This window comes from Drosophila albomicans, chromosome 2L (assembly GCF_009650485.2).
Source record: "Drosophila albomicans strain 15112-1751.03 chromosome 2L, ASM965048v2, whole genome shotgun sequence".
Taxonomy (NCBI): Eukaryota; Metazoa; Arthropoda; class Insecta; order Diptera; family Drosophilidae; genus Drosophila; species Drosophila albomicans.
The window spans coordinates 7878306-7894284 of record NC_047628.2 but is presented as its reverse complement, the minus strand read 5'-3'; the positions used below and the strand labels follow the sequence as shown (position 1 = coordinate 7894284).

General features: G+C 39.5%; 5 protein-coding genes across 5 annotated transcripts in view; 4 read left to right on the top strand and 1 right to left on the bottom strand.

Moving 5' to 3' along the window:
- LOC117565742 (centaurin-gamma-1A) overlaps window positions 1-15979 on the top strand; it is a 61245-nt gene that overhangs the window by 7467 nt on the left and 37799 nt on the right. The gene's annotated exons all lie outside the window — the stretch shown is intronic.
- LOC117565747 (uncharacterized) lies at window positions 87-1055 on the bottom strand. The gene is made up of 2 exons (XM_034244994.2): window positions 948-1055; window positions 87-867 (listed from the first exon to the last, which is right to left on the bottom strand). Exons 1-2 carry the CDS (start codon window positions 1015-1017, stop codon window positions 155-157), a joined length of 783 nt encoding a protein of 260 aa, XP_034100885.1. The 5' UTR covers window positions 1018-1055; the 3' UTR covers window positions 87-154.
- Window positions 2595-3673, top strand: LOC117565744 (uncharacterized). The gene is made up of 3 exons (XM_034244992.2): window positions 2595-2733; window positions 2799-2964; window positions 3031-3673. The coding sequence occupies exons 1-3, from the start codon at window positions 2619-2621 to the stop codon at window positions 3605-3607; spliced, it is 858 nt and encodes a 285-aa protein (XP_034100883.1). The 5' UTR covers window positions 2595-2618; the 3' UTR covers window positions 3608-3673.
- LOC117565743 (uncharacterized) lies at window positions 3800-4857 on the top strand. The gene is made up of 2 exons (XM_034244991.2): window positions 3800-3998; window positions 4060-4857. Exons 1-2 carry the CDS (start codon window positions 3845-3847, stop codon window positions 4806-4808), a joined length of 903 nt encoding a protein of 300 aa, XP_034100882.1. The 5' UTR covers window positions 3800-3844; the 3' UTR covers window positions 4809-4857.
- LOC117565746 (uncharacterized) lies at window positions 5494-6401 on the top strand. The gene is made up of 2 exons (XM_034244993.2): window positions 5494-5711; window positions 5775-6401. The coding sequence occupies exons 1-2, from the start codon at window positions 5512-5514 to the stop codon at window positions 6328-6330; spliced, it is 756 nt and encodes a 251-aa protein (XP_034100884.1). The 5' UTR covers window positions 5494-5511; the 3' UTR covers window positions 6331-6401.

The following is a 15979-nucleotide window of genomic DNA, read 5'->3' as shown; positions in this document are numbered from 1 at the left end:
TCCTTAATAGAAATTTCCAACTTATTTAAGCTTAAAAAGCTCTTCAAGTACAACCACCAAAAGTTGTCCCCAAAAAGAGTTTCCAATAAAGTGAAAAATACATGTTTTATTTTTCGTTTAAAATGACTTTAATCAAAATGATCTTTCACATTGTTTACCATTCCAACTCTGGGGGAATGCAGACCTCCTTCTCACCGCCTTCGCCATCACCACCGCCGCCAGAGATGATATCAGCAATGCTGACTTCATCCAAAACATTGTTAACAACGGGCAAAGCAACAGACTCAATGGTCTCAGCGATCAGATCCTCGTTCTCATTGATGGTTGTCTCAACGATCTCGGCCAAATACTCGTTCATCTTCTCGTTGATGCCGCCATCGCCAAGGATGCCCTCGATCTCGGAATCGACCTCACCCAGATGGGTGCGCACCTCCAGAGACCTAAGCTTCAACTTGCCAGAGAGAACGCCCAGGGAGTATCTCAATGTGCCCCAGATGACCATATCCTTGATGGCGAATTTGGCTTGACCGGCACCAATGAGATTGATGGTGAAACCGAATTTCTTCAACAACACCTCCAAGTCGTATTTGGTGTCGACATTCACGTTACGGAAGCTGAACTTGTAGGTGACCCTGCTGGTGATGGCATTGATCTTCATCTCATCGATATCGAAATCGTTGAGGCCATTGAGACGGAAATGGTCGATGCTACCCTTCATTCTTAAAGCCTCAGTATCGATATCGATGTTCTTGTGATCGATTCTAAGGGGGGCAATTGGCGGAATGCCAAGGCCAGGGAAGCCGCATGGCATCTGGTCGCGAATGCCCTCGATAAGATCCACAACCGTGCTGGAGATGGACGCCGAATCTGAATGGGGTCGAGAAGAGCGGAAGTGTTAAGCTATACATGATTGAAACTCTTCCTCTCTTCTCTCTCGATTCACTTACCAATGGGTTCGCCCACAGAGGCAGCATTTGCGATGGCAACGAGTGCCAGAAGAGCGACAAAGCGTTTCATGTTCTTTGACTACTGACTGAAAAGTCTCATTAACTAAACAGGTGCCACCGGTATTTATACTAATCGTCCAGCTGGCTTTTATAGACCCCTTGAGGTGCGATGTGATAACGAGCCAAGAACAATACCAACAAACACAAGAAATCGAACACTTGCTTCACATTTGATAATTGTATTGACTACGGGTATTGACTACGGGTTTGCTGTCTTATCTTGACTCTCTAGCGCTGGTGAATCCGTTCGAATGGCCAATTTCGAATGGCGAAAGTCAAATCAATTTTTAATTAAGACCTTGTCTTGATTCAAGTTTTGTCCAAAAAAATATTGAGAAAGGTGAAATATGTATATATGTGTATGAAAAATAAATATATAATTAAATACGGCAAAAGGAAACTAAAGAGATTTCACATAAGTTATAAAAATCAATGCATTAGATGTTGACAATGTCAATTGAAGCTCATTCTTCGGGTACAAAGTTTTTAATCGATACGTGCCTTTCCGCGGGGGGTTTCACTTGCGAATTCTTTAATCCAATGTTATCGTCAAATTTTCTTTTGTGATTTACAGTATCTTTGTTTGACCAGAAATAACTTTTAATTATAGAATTTAAGATGGATTAGCTATGCTACTTGAGTGTGATTTATAATCATATTTTGCCCACTTGTAAGTGAATGTATTTATAAAATTTTTCGATGATTTGTTTATTGCATCGACTCAACAATGCGCTGCGATCTCATGCTAAAATTCTGTACTTTAAAAAAAAGTCTACTTAATATTTTATTTTGTCAATCATTCTTTTGCTCTAATAAATCAAATGGTCTTTCTTTCGTAATAAATAAAGTAAAGAATTTTTTCAATTTACTGCATTTAAAAGAATGTAAATTTCTAGAATAAATTAGACCTAGGGAAAAATATACTACAACTCTTGTGATAAAAAGGCTGCTTTAATCTCACTAATATTAAATTATACTAATTTGGGAATATTTTTAAATTTTTTTAAATTAATGAGTTTAAAGAGACAATTGAACTTCAATGCAATTAGTTTTCCCTTCATTAAATTATATTTCCTTTTTTTTAATTAAAAGGATTTTAAATAATCTTAAAAAGAGTTAGCTATGATTAAGTTTTGATCGAGTTCATAAATTAATAAATAATAATGTCTGGCAAGAATAATGCTGCTGCCAAAGGACCGCGTGATCCAAGCGACCATCGCGTGCACTCTGTGGGGGATCTAGAAACACCTGTTTGTGGTTTTGACGCAGTAAAATGTGTTGAAGAATTTTTTGTTTTTGTTTTTAAATTTGACTATGATTGGAGTGACATTCCATACCATATATTTGAAAATAAATCATGGCGACATGCGGATTGGGCAATTGCTTAAAGATTAAACCACTTAATGGATTGCTAAACAAGTGCTCCAAGTGTTTTGCACTACATCTATAGCCCTATATATAATACGATGGGGCGATTACCGTCGTTCCAAATAATCAACTCGAGAGCATGATATAAATTATTAATGAAATTATCAGCGTCTAGTCCGACTAGTCATTTTGGCTATAAAAGCCGCTTACTTCAACTGCATAGATCAGCTTCAACGTGTAACAATGAAAGCTATCGTCTATGTTTTTGTGGCCCTTTTGGCGTATACTGCTGCCTACGAGGTAGACTTCCTCACCGAGGAGCAGTGGAACCGTTTCGTCGAAAAGGTCGAAACCACTCGTAAGTTTAAATTTCCCCCCCAATAAATCTCAGATAGCATTAATCCCCTTTTGCGACTTTGTTAGCTGTGAAGCCCGATGAGCATGGTTTGATCTTGAACTCGCAGGCTAAGAAGGCGGTGAAGAATCTGATGGAACAGCTGCCCTGCGGCTTTCCTGAATACGGCATTCCTCCACTTGCTCCGTACACCAATGCCGATCTCTCCATCCACCTGGCCCAATCTGTTGTCGAGTGAGTTACATAAGTGCAGGTGTCTTCACTTACACGATTTACAAGAACTGTTTCCATTATCTGTAGTACTTTGGTGCAGTTCTTGCGCTTCCGCTTCGATGGCTTGGAGACCATGGAGATCAAGAAGATGAAGGTCAGCTATACCTTCAGCAAGAAGGTTAAGTACCACTTCAACTTCAAGGAGCTGAAAGCCAGCGCGCATGTGCTCAACACAGACACCTTGATTGATCTGCTCAAGGAGTTGGGATTGTCGGTGCGTTATGAGGGCACTGGACCACTCTCCTTCTCGTTGGAGAACCTATCGATTCAGGGTCAGTTCAAATACAAGATGCCCTTCATCTTTGGCAGCATTAAGATCTACAACTTTGAGTGTGTTGTGGGCCTTGGTGGCGTCACTTCGCACATTGGTGGCATTCTGGGCAATGGAAGGATCAACGAAATGATTAACGATATCATTGAGTACGAGGTGCCTGCCTTTGTGAATGGACGTCAAAAGCAGATCAGCGATAAAATCGAGAGCATCTTTGTCCCATTGGTGAATGATAAACTTAAGGGTCATAAGGTCTGGTATCTCCTGGGCATGTTGACCAACTCCTCCAAGAAGTGCACTCCCACACCGGCCCCCTGGTTGGCCATTCAGTGAGGGGACAATGGGGACGACTGTCAATTCTGAATTGTCAATAAAACAAAAGCAGGTGTAGCGATTTAACGATCTGACTTTTAATTAGACCTTTCCAACCATCCAATCGATTGTATTATCTAGCCTACCCCCCAAGTCTTATCACGTTCTGCAGGCCACTTGATTGTGCGCCTATAAAAGGTGCTACTCGATTGGTTGGCCATTCAGTAGCTGGTTGAGGTTTACCATAAACAAATCAACATGCGTTTTCTAGTAGTTTTGGCCGCTTTGGTGGCCGTGTGTGCCGCCGGCACTTTGCAGCCATCCCATCCCATCGAGCAGCGTCTGCTGCAATTTGCCGATGAGAATGGCGACATTGAGTTATTTGCTGAGCCCGAAGATGGTCTGGTTGAAGGTGAGCTTAAGCAATTCACAGTTGCTGTTCTTGGCATTAAATGAGGGTTTTACTTTCGCAGTTGCTCCCCAGTTTATTGTGTCGTGGCAGGCACGTCGCATGATCCGCAAACTGCAAAAGCAAATGGTCTGCGGCTGGCCCGGTTTGGGTATTCCCCCATTGGCCCCACTTAGAATCAATGAGGCGAACTTGGACCTGAAGAAGGGCATCTTTGAGACCATCAACCATGTGTTCCGTCTTAAGATCGAGGGTCTGGATGACTTCAAGATCACCAAGTTCAAATTGAATGTGATCACATCAAAGGTCACCTTTGATTTCCTGTTCAACAACATCGATACCACCGCCCAGAAGTACGAGACTGATACTCTGATCGATGCCCTGCGTCAGCTGGGTCTTTCTGTCGAGTATGAGGGCGCTGGCTCTTTGCTCTTCGATCTGATCAATTTGCGTATTAGCGGTGTGTTGAAGTACAAGCTGCCCGTGCTGTGGGGCTCGGCCAAGATTACGTCGCTGAAGACAACCATTGGATTGGATGCCGTCGAGTCGGACATCACCGGTTTCATGGGCAATGGCAAGATCAATGGCGCCATCAATCGCCAGCTGGAGAAAACTGTGGTTTCGGCGATCAACAACAATCAGGACACTATCTCAGATCTTATTGAGGATACGATTGTGCCACGCGTCAACAAGATGCTAAAGGGCAAGGACTTCTGGACTTTGGTTGATCTGATCTTGGCCAGCAGCGATGGCGAAAGTGAGGATGACCCAATTGTCGTAGACTGTGTGGCACCAGCTGATCCATGGGCTTAAGTACAAACAACGATTTACTTAATAAAGTCCAACGAGTTTTTTCACTAGATTTCACGAATTTTATTTTTAAGAATTTATTTTCCTCATGATGGAAATCTTACGATATTTTAAGCAAGGAGTTAGTGTTATTGGGATATCCTTTATTTTTCCATTTGAATAATAGTAGTTTCTTCAAGTGACTTGTTTACTAACATAATCAAATTTTTTAAAGCTAATTGAAAGTTACTTTTCGACAATATACAATTGCAATTGTCTTATGAATATAATTTTTCAAAAGTATTTCTCACAAACGGGAAGTTGAAGACGATTCTTAACATATTCTTATGATTGTTTGAAATAATCATTATCAGTTTTCAAAACAATTCCTTCTTAAATCATATTTTGAATTATATCAAGTATTTTATACTTCGTTTTTCTTGTTCATACCGAAGCAGTAATCTCTTTTGTTTTCCGGGTTCGTTTGTGAAGCCATTTATTGCTCTTGAAGTCTTGTTGTCCTCTTCTCTTGTTAGTCCATTGCTAAGTCTAGTCTACTTTCAGGCAGCTGGGATAAGTTGTTTGCTAAACGATAACCGGTGCTATCAATGCACAACACCTGTGCTAATCCTATCTAATCAGTCGAACAGCCACTTGAATTCATAATGGTTCTATGGCTGGTCTAATGTGCGATGGGGTTTCCAACAGTCTTAGTTTATTGATCACCATGCGCAGTTCGTTGTTGGTCCTTAGTTTATTGCTTTGCTCCTCCTTGGGCACTGCCACTCTCTTCGATGATGATCTGCGTGAGCTAACCGAGTTCCTTCGCCTGCAGATGCAATGTGGATATCCAGATCGTGGCATACCGATCTTGGCTCCAGCTCAGGCGGCTTTTAAGCCCATTGACATCAACACAGATAGTCTGCGGTAAGAGAAACAGCATCATTGGGAGCAATATTAATTTGACTTATCTCTTTTTGTGACTTGTAGTTGTCAGGGCAATTTTACGGATCTCTCGATTGTTGGTCTAGATGGTTTCGAGTTCTTCCAACTGCAGTGGAGCAATATCCGGCACACCATCAAGTTTGACATGACTTTTCCTCGCATTCAAATAAGCAGCTCTAACTATAAGCTGTATATTTTATCGCGTCTCTTTGGCTCCGATATGTCCTTGTGGGGTGATGGTGTGTTCGACGTCGAATTGACTGATCTGCGTGCCAATGGCAGCTTTATCATTCGTCCTGCCGCAATTACGCATAGCACTTACATCAAAAGCTGGAAGGTGGATTGGCAACTCGGCAAAGCTTCATCTCGCATCACAGGCATCTTGGGAAAATCCCAAATTGTTTCTAAGATGTTCAATAAAATTATCGAAGATTTCCTCGAGTTGCTGATCAATGATAATCCCACTGAGATTTCGGAGATAATGGAGCAACTGATCGTACCTCCTATGAATGCAGTGCTTGACAATGTTGCTTGGTATGAGATAACTGCTATTATTCTGGGCCTTGTCAAGGGCATAATTCCCGTTGAACCTATCTGTTAAGGGCGCTGTCAACATCTAATCTAATGTTCGTTTGTTATCAATAAATTGTTCAACTATTCATATAAGTTCAATGCATTAGATTTCTTTTAATCATTATAATACTATATCTGCTTTCTGTGTTCCTTATTGGAGAAAGATTGATAGAAATTCTGGGGAATATTGGGAATATTCTCTTTATCGGCTCCTTGATAGCAACAGAGCATATTTAACAGTTGTAGAAAATATTAGTTTTTATACTAGTTTCCTAAGAGTCTTTTAAATTCGCATCACAATTATCTTCAATCCATTTTAAAAGTTAAGGCACTTGAAAAATCAACGTATTTTTTATCTTTTGGTTAACTCGCAGCTCAATTAAATTTCTGAATTTCTCATTCAAAACTTCCGCCTTTTAAAAGCTTGTCAGATAAGAATGAAGAAAGGGGCATTATCATTTACCTTACCTCTTTTTATCTTCCAAAGTTTCCCAGTCTTATATATATTTAAATCATAATAACTACCTAACAAATTGTTTCCTCAGAAAACCTAACTAATCTTAACTTATAGATTTCCGCCACTATTGTTTGCCACTTACTAAAATTAACTGCAAATACTAATCAAATTCCTTTTCTTTTGCATTTTGCAGGTAAGCTTGATAAGATTGCAAATCTATTATCATAATCACTAATCAATGAGTAAGTAAACTAAACATATTCGGGGTATTGTGTCATCAGGAAAATGCTGAAAACTTATCAATTTATTGCATTATTCGAATAGTCCTAATCGCTTTTACCATAAATTATCGGTCATAATATGTGCATATGAAAGCGAGCCAAGCCAGCAAGGGGAAGGTTAGAGGAAAAAAAAAAGAAATGAAAATAGAATCCATAATCGGATTTAAGTGTCGCCGTGAGCGCCAGCGGGACATCTCAATTCATTGGCCGACATTCTGGTCGACCGGCCTGCTGCTGGAGAGTTCAAACCAATGCACGAGTCCTGGCACAGCAGGAGTACAACGGGTGGTCCTATGGCTCAACACTTTCTAGCCTCAACTGAGGATTTTGCGACACCCGTTAAAAACCAGACTCGGACCAGCCGTGTCTGTGGCAGATGTTTTTTCTTCATCTTGCTATCCTATCCAACAACTTTTTTGTGTTATTTGTTAAACTAGAAGATATAATAATATCATTATTTGTTGATAATTAGTGCAAATCGTGCAGCTCAGCCGAAGAGCATTCTCTTGATCCTGTTGCTGTAATCGCTTATTCTTATTGTTGGCTTCTCACAAAATTGTTGCTGTACGATTCGAATTCGTTTTGGCTCATTTCATTTGCAATTTATGAGTCCTTTTGCACACACATACAATCGGGCACACACCTTGCACCTTGGCTCGGACTTGAGGCTGTCATAATGCACAGAGAGAATGCCAGGACACCGCACATACTCTCAGCCAAATGTCCTTTTATGAGTACGTGCTCAGCCACAAACATCTGAGCCATCCTGCGGCGTTGCCATTGTCCAACATCGAAGTTTTACGATCTAACGAACAGACTAACAGTCTCTTGTGCATTGTGCATTGTTTTCATTCTGGTGAGATTTCCATGTCCTTGCGGCCTCGGCCCATTCAACTTGGGAGCCTTGAGCGTTTTGCTATTTCCCATTACGTTGCCAGCAAAGTTTCGCTTTTCCTTTTTATTTTTTTGTTTATGTCCATTTTGTTGACATTTACGATGCAATTTTCCGAAACCCCTCAAATCATTACAAACTCGGTCAATACTTTCGCTCTTACGGCTTGCGGTTTAGCTCCCCATCTTACAGAACCCCTGGCAGCTAGTTGGCCTAGTTTGATTAGCCTCGATTCTTGTTTGGGTCACAAATTGCCTAGGTCGGTTGCGTAGTTTGCATATGTCACTAGTTAAAAAGTTTGTTCAAGCTAAAATCCTTGCAAGGGATGTTTGTATAGTCCACAAAAGTTTAATTTATCTAGCAAAAACAGAGTAAGGCAGACGCAACTTACACCGAAAACATTAGTTTTACTAAGGTATTGATTACAGTTAACTCTAAATGAAAATAAAGTGTTTGTGGGTTATTGTGTGGGTAATTTAGTATTATCTAAAGCGGTAAACTTGTGTACTTAATAATCAAGAATATTAAAAATACAAAGTCAGATCAAATCTGTTTCGCTGAATCTTACAATCTAAGACTGGATCTAGTTTCCCAATTATATTAAGGTTTATTATACATTTCTTTCACTACTTTCTAATTCATCGTCAGTAAGAATTAAAGGCAGTTAAGTAAAGAAGCTTCTGGCTTCGTTTTTAAGACGATTCAAGGGAACTTCTTAAAACTTTGGTTCTACAGCCCTTTTACTTAATTTTAATCACTATAATTCGCTGCAACCGACCTAAGGATTAGGTTGAAATTGCCTGCGGTTGTGCTTTCAAGCATCCTTCGTGAGCTTTTCCTTTGACTTTCCTTGAGGCAATGTTAATTGAAAACTTTAGACGACAACTTTCAGTTTGTCGAAACAAAAAGTCGTAAATATTTGCATGCAGCTCGTCTACTTGAGGTCCTTATTATTCTGCAAACAGAAATCCCTGTGTACTTACTTGTATGCGATATGGTTAAGAGTGCCATAAAAAGGGTTTTCGCGAATAATTTAAAATTTATGACTGAGGCACTTGAATGCAGCAATTGTTAAACAGAGAAAATTACGATTCATTAGCGATACGCGAACGACGACGTGAAAGGAGTGGTGTAAAGGATGCAGGATCTTAACAATATGGTGCACAAACATAAATCAAAAAGTTGAACATGTGAGATGAAATTGAGTTCTGGATGTGCCGTGTTTATTTAAAGCATTTTTACCAACGCAGTAAAAAAAGTTGTTGCCCTTGTTGCGCATTAAATGAGTTTTAATTTGAAACGTAGTAGCTCCTTTTTGGGCCTCACGGCAATTGTGTGCGCCAAGTCAACGGTGAAGGAAAAGGCGAGTCCAGGCAACCTCGCCAAGGATTCGCGTTGTGCTCTTTTTATTTTGTAAATTTTTTGTTTTTGTTGTTGCTTTTGTAATTGAGCCGCGCAATTTTCCCAATAGGTGCGTTGTCCTGTAAATGAACAGCCCAGCTAAAGGATGCAGCGAGGATGCTGGCGCCTTGTGTTTTTTTCAATTAAGTTTGACATGTGTCTCCTGTATCCTTTTACCTTTCTCCTTGCGCCCGAAATTTGTTTCACGCGACAAGTCAAGCTGAAAATTGCGCATTTCAAATTGGGTCGGGGGGTTGAAAAAGTTGCGACAGGATTACACTTTTCGACTTGAGCTCGCTTCGCTTCGTCTTGAATCGGAATCTGAGTCTCCTGCCACTTGCGTTTTAAAGCAAAATATCTGTAGCTTGGGCTTATCCCATTTCGGAGTCTGGTTTTCGTTTCCCAGCGATTTTGATAGACAGCTGATTGAATTTGATTGCCTCCTCCCTGGCTGCGAGTATCAATCAATTTGCTGCTCTGTTGCGCCTTTTAATTGAGAAATTTTCTGCAAAATTCCAGCGAGCTGAAGTGCGAGTAAAATAGCTTTCAGCCACTGAGTAGGTGTCTAGCTCTTTAATTCAAGCAGCTGCACAAGCTCCACATTAATACAGTATCATATTCTACACTGAGTTGGCCCATCAATCAATCAATCAATCGGTCTATACAATTACAGTTCAATCGCTCCGTTAATCCTTGCCTTGGCATGCAGGGGGCGCTCTTACAAACATTGTATATGACTTATTAGACTTTTGACAGATGTCAAACCAGAGCTATAGATACACACTTGCACGATGTTTGTTGCTTCCATTAGCATGACAATGCTACATATTCCATATTTCTGCATATCCCGTGCGATTATGTGTACGGGTTATCCTTCAGCCACCACCGGGAAGACCCAGATCACCACAACACATGGACAGATGTCTTAAGAAATCGGGCTACGATTTGATGTGACACTTTTGTCAAATGTTTACACCTTTAACCCTTTAGGCGCCATTGTTTAAGCCGGCATCTGTATTGGGTTAAGGGGTTACCTTGTGACGTCCTCAAGGTTGGACGGTCTACGGGGTCGGAATCGGAATAGGAAACGGGATCAACAATTGTCGTCGAATTGTTGGCAATGTTTTGTTAATTTTATGTTTAATTAGTGCCATTTGTTTGGGGATTTATGGGATTAACAGAGCGCAACTGGGCTCTGCAAATTGCTAAAAATATCTTTTATACTTCGAACTATCTAGTGTAGATTTTTCATTGTCATACGGTTGCCATTTTTTATAGCTTACCATAGCACTAACAATTTTTACTGGCTAATTTCAAAAAGAAATAATTGGAATTAAAAAAAATTGATTTTCTTTTTAACTTGAAAATTTTTACAGAAAATCTTTCTTATTGTTTAATAATAAATAAAAAATGTTCTCCGAAAATTTAATGGATTTCAATTGAATGTTTTTCGCTTAAGTTTAGTACATTTTTTATCTTTAACAATGACAATTTTTCTCACTGCTTGTATAATATTAAAACGTAAAATGTGTGTATTTATGGTTTCGCTTTCAAATAAATATCGAACGACTGTACATTTAAAATCAATTCCCATTGCGGTTATTTAATACTATTCGCTGCAACCATAGCGGAATATAGTTATTAACGGTTGTCAGAGGCAGCGGCAACAAACCGCCAGCTAAAACCAAAGCCAGCTAAAATAATTCATCAAAATTATGTCAAATCATGCAAACGGCTGCTAAAAAAAAAAACTCAAAATTCTGCAGAAGGCAAAAAAAAAAACAAAGAGGGGAAAAATTCCTCATTGAAAATGCTAATGAAATCAATGCAAAAGTGCATAAAAATGTTGAGCTGGCGGTAGGCGAGAAACCGCCAAGAATTGAGGATCTACTTCAGACCAAGTCGAGAAGGGAGCAAGCGCAGCTGCATCTTCTGATCGTACATGAAGCTGTCATGTTTTGGGCAAACAGACAGATACAACAAACGGCAGGCAGGCAGGCAAGCAGGCAGAAGTGACTGACTGACTGACTGACTGACAACAATTACAATTTTCCTCAACTGCAACGTCATTCGATGTTTCCTTTTGGCTCATCATATTTTCCTGCGGCTGCCTTCGGCCTGATTTGCATTTTTAATCTCATAAGGATGCTGTTTTATGCTACGGCATTGTTCCTGTGGTTCCTCAAGCTGCAAGCCAAAGACACACACACATAAGATGAAGCAAAAAAAAAAAAACATGTTGCTGTCTGAAGAAAAGAAGGAAAAAATAGACAGAAAAAAATTGTGTACCCCTGGCGGTGATCTACATATGTTAAATCCTGGATTTGTAACACGCCAGCCAGTCTCGTCGATGTAATCCTCTCTCCGTCATCGTCATCGTCTCCGTCGGCGACAGAATCTGTCTGTTACGCTTGAATAATTACTATAATTAAAGTTCCTTCAAATTGAGTTTAGCTTTCGGCTTGTAGGACTTAGGAGTCAAGCGGATCTTCACAGGATTTCCTTCAGCATGTTTGTTGATCTTATGCCATGTACAAAAGATTGTCATCTTAGAGTTTCGTAATGTAGTGAGGCTGATTCCCAGCCGGATTGTATATTAATTGCTTTAATTATCTTGGGAATTGATAGATTCAAAGAGAATTGCGAATACATCGAAGAGATTTACTTTAGTAAGTTTACTTTTTTAGGTTAGTGAAAGAATTGCGCATAAGTCGATGAGATTTATTTTAGTAAGTATTTAGAGATTTCAATTTCATGATCTTATTGTAGATCTTATCTTAAGGAGAGTTAAAGAGGTTTGGGATATGGTTTTCCCCTTCATAAGATATCCTCGATTAAAGAAATCTGGTTAGTTCTTGAGGTTTTTTCTTAGAGCCATCGCTTGACTGAACTTTAAGCAGTTTTGTATGATTGCCTCGCCCATATCAGATCCGATTAGGGTTCTGTTTCAGTGTCATAAAAGACAACCGCAACAACTATAACAATGGCTACAGTAATCGATCTGTTTGTGTCGCAGGGTAAGACAACAATTGTCCACGCACTTTCGAAATAAATCATAGAAAACTGTAAGAAAAAAACTGAATGCGATCAATGCCAAGAGACAACACAAATTACTTGAAGGTAATTTTTTAGATGAGAGCACATTGATAAAGAACCAAAAAAATCATATTGAAAAAAAATGCATCTTCAAACTGTACAATTTCATAGATAAAAAAAAGACATTTTGTGACGTCATCAAAACTCAATCAATTTGCGGTTTTTGCGATCGTTGCAAAAGATGAAAGATGAAAAGCTGATGCACATATGATTTATCTGTAACGGTTCAGTGGCTTGATGCTTGTTGCACTTGAGAGCAACATGCATTGCCGCATGTCCTTGCCACACAGAACACATACCACAAGTCATTAATCATGCCCCTACGAAGCTGCAGCTAATGATGATTTTCTCTCCTTCCTCTCTCTTTTTTTTTTGGCAACTAATGAATGGAGTGTCCTCAGTATGTGGATAACCGCAATATTTTTTGCCTGGATCAAGCATTAATTCGCTCTAGAATTCTGGTCAATGAATTGAACTTGCTGCCACTGAGTTCACACTTTGAGAGTTGACATCACATTTGTTTCATTAATCATTCATCGAGTCTCATTACTGCGCATTAGTTTAGGGTAATTTGATGTTCTTAGCTCAATTGTTGATGTCCTCGCATAACTTTTGCTCAAAAACTGTGGGAAAATAGAGCAAATTTGTGGAAAATCTTATCGAATTTTGTTTGATAATAAAATTGCTTCTATCAATAATGATGGGCTGGGGTCTATTTCTACCTTCAATGTAATGCCGCTAATTCATGAATTCAAAAATTGATAAATTTGTAAGTTTACTAAAAATTATAAAATATTGATGAATATTTACAATACGAGTCATCTATATTAAAAAAAACTTCCTCTTTTCCCCCACTGAATTCATTCTATTCTTACTTGATTTTTATTTAAGAAAATTAAATATAATTATATAATACTCTAAATCTCTAATACTCTCAATCTATTAGAATAATTGTAAATAAATTCCAAGATACACAAAGATTTACAGAAAATATAACAGTTGTCACAAAGAGAATTTTTTTGGAAGAGCTTAACACTCAACTGATTATTATTTCATATGCATTATTTTAATATTCAGTTTCCTCAATTTTATCCCGTCCACGGATTTTTTTGTTTGTTTGGTTTCGGTAATTCCTTTTTTCTCGTATAAAGATTTATGCCTTGCGCCATCTTCAAGTATTGTTTATTTACCCTTTGCGTATACTTTGACCTGTTTATGCAGTTATGTAAATGCAACCTCAAATTAAGAAAACTCGCGACGCCTTTTCATAGCATGTAAATCGTACGCCTTCGGGGCATAATATCAGTTCGTTGACGCCCTTGAATAAGATCAATAGAGCCTGTTGTCAAACATTTAACGGGTGGAGTTCACAAAATTTTCAGGTTCTGCCTTCTCTCTTTCCCCGGGGCCAAAATGCTAAAATGCTAAATGCTCGAGTTCCGAGCGCTTTGCATATCCCGCAGGCAGGTCTCTAGGTTTTTCCAACGTTCCAGAACCTGAATGTTAAGGAATCGGTATTCTTTTGGGTCGACCGCCAACTGTGCGAGGGCACAATTATTAGCACTTAAGCGACACATTTGGTGCTTGCAACACAGAGCGCGCTATGCTTGCCACATCCCGACGCTGTTGCTGGGGCAACCCTTAAGCAGCCGGCACAAGTGTCGATGACACTTGGAGGGATATTTGGAACTGCGGCCGCTTTACCGCAGCCAGCACAAGGATATGCAACGTTGCATGTTGTCAGGTAAATCGTGGCAAGGGGCAGGGAGCAGGGGGCAAAGGGGTAAGACACCTCCCGGGGCACGTCTTGGCAAACACTTAAGCCAAAGTTAAACGCTTCGAGTGTCGTATTTTTGTTTTTGTTTGCGTGTTTCGTCGTGCTCCGCTTTTTTCTATTTCCCGCTGAAGACGCAGCAGGAGACGCTCTACATCCTTGCTCCTCGTTCCTTCCTTCGATTTATTCGCTGCAGCTCAAGGCGCAACCTAAATCAATAGCGTCTCAGCAAAACTTTTGATTTAATTCGCTTAAATTGTCGGAAGGACATTGGACCCGACACAAGGGGCTATGCCCTTTGTGCGAAAAATAAAAAAATCCTTTAAGGATTGCCTGTGTCCTTGCTCTCCCTCACCCTCGGTGTCCCTCGTCTACTCCCGATTGTTTTGGCCCGGCTGTTGTCACAGCTAAAGCGCTTTAATTTTGATTGCATTCGATTTGTTGTTGCTCTGTTTTTTTTTTTGTGTATTCTTTTTCCTCTTTGCTGCGTTGTTTGCACAACTCTTTGACAAATTCGCAGGCTTGTTCCGGCCAAAGGCATCCTTTTCGGCATCCTTTGCAATTTTATGCAGTGAAAGGATTAACTATTTTCGTTCCGTATTTGTCTTTTTCTTCGACACGAAAGTAGCCTATATCTTGCAATTTCTGGTTTTCAACTTCCTTCCTCTCGTCAACCTGGCATTTCCCAAATTGTTGTTCTTTGGGGTCTCCTTAAAGGATTTCATTTTGTTTAGTTTTGGATTGGCTGGGATTGGATTCTGAGTGTGCGTGTGTGTGAATAGTTTGCGAGTTTGTTTGTAACCGTTATTAGAGGATTTTGGCTTTGCCAAAGAGGATCCCAATGCTGCAAGGAAGTTATTGAAATTATTAACGCAACATTTGTTTGAGCATGTCGATGAAAACCGTAAAATATTATATGATTTCATTCGAATTATAAATAAGTCAATTACAGAAATTTATTGAATAAGAAATTGAAAGATTTGAGTTTATTAGCATAAGATTTAAAATATTCATAAAATACAAATGTATGTGATAATTTTTCGTGTGGAAATCAAAAAGAATTGTAAATAAGAAACATATAAATATATTTATACTTATTGTTATAATTCATGAGAAAGTTTTATTTAAACAGTTTTAAATGTTAGAGAGCAGTTCATCACTAAAACTTTTATTCAGACAAGCCGACGTTATTCTAAATTAATAGTAATATTAATAATCTGTATAGATTTACTTTTACAAATTACGGTTAAAGGTGAATCATTACATCTTTCGCCATCAATGCTACTATCGCTTTAGTCCTGCCTCTGGGCACGGTAATCCTCGCAGAATCCTTGCGAAATCCTCACACAACCTGATGGCATTTTGCGCTTCTTTCAGTGGTGTTGTTTTTGGTTTTGATTTTTTGTTTTTCGTTTGTTGGTTGACAGTGACAGAATGTCAGTTCAGTTGCAGGATTTATCGTTGGGCGACTACCTGCCGGACCTTATACAACATCTAACATGTCAACTGTCATTCATTGACTTGCTGGAAATTCCGGTCCTGTGGTGGCCATTTTTTGGGCGATTGTTGAGCCAGCGTTTGAGATGTGCAGAAATCCCTTTAGCACTGCTTTCGCAAGTAATTAGTTGGCTGTCAACGTTTTTGGTTTGTGCCAGAGCTAAAAGGATTTGGCAATGAGGCCAACACCTGCACACACACACACACACACACAGAGGTACATACAGATATTGCCTCTCGAGTCCTGAATCCTGGTAGCGAGTGCGCGCCTTCTCATCC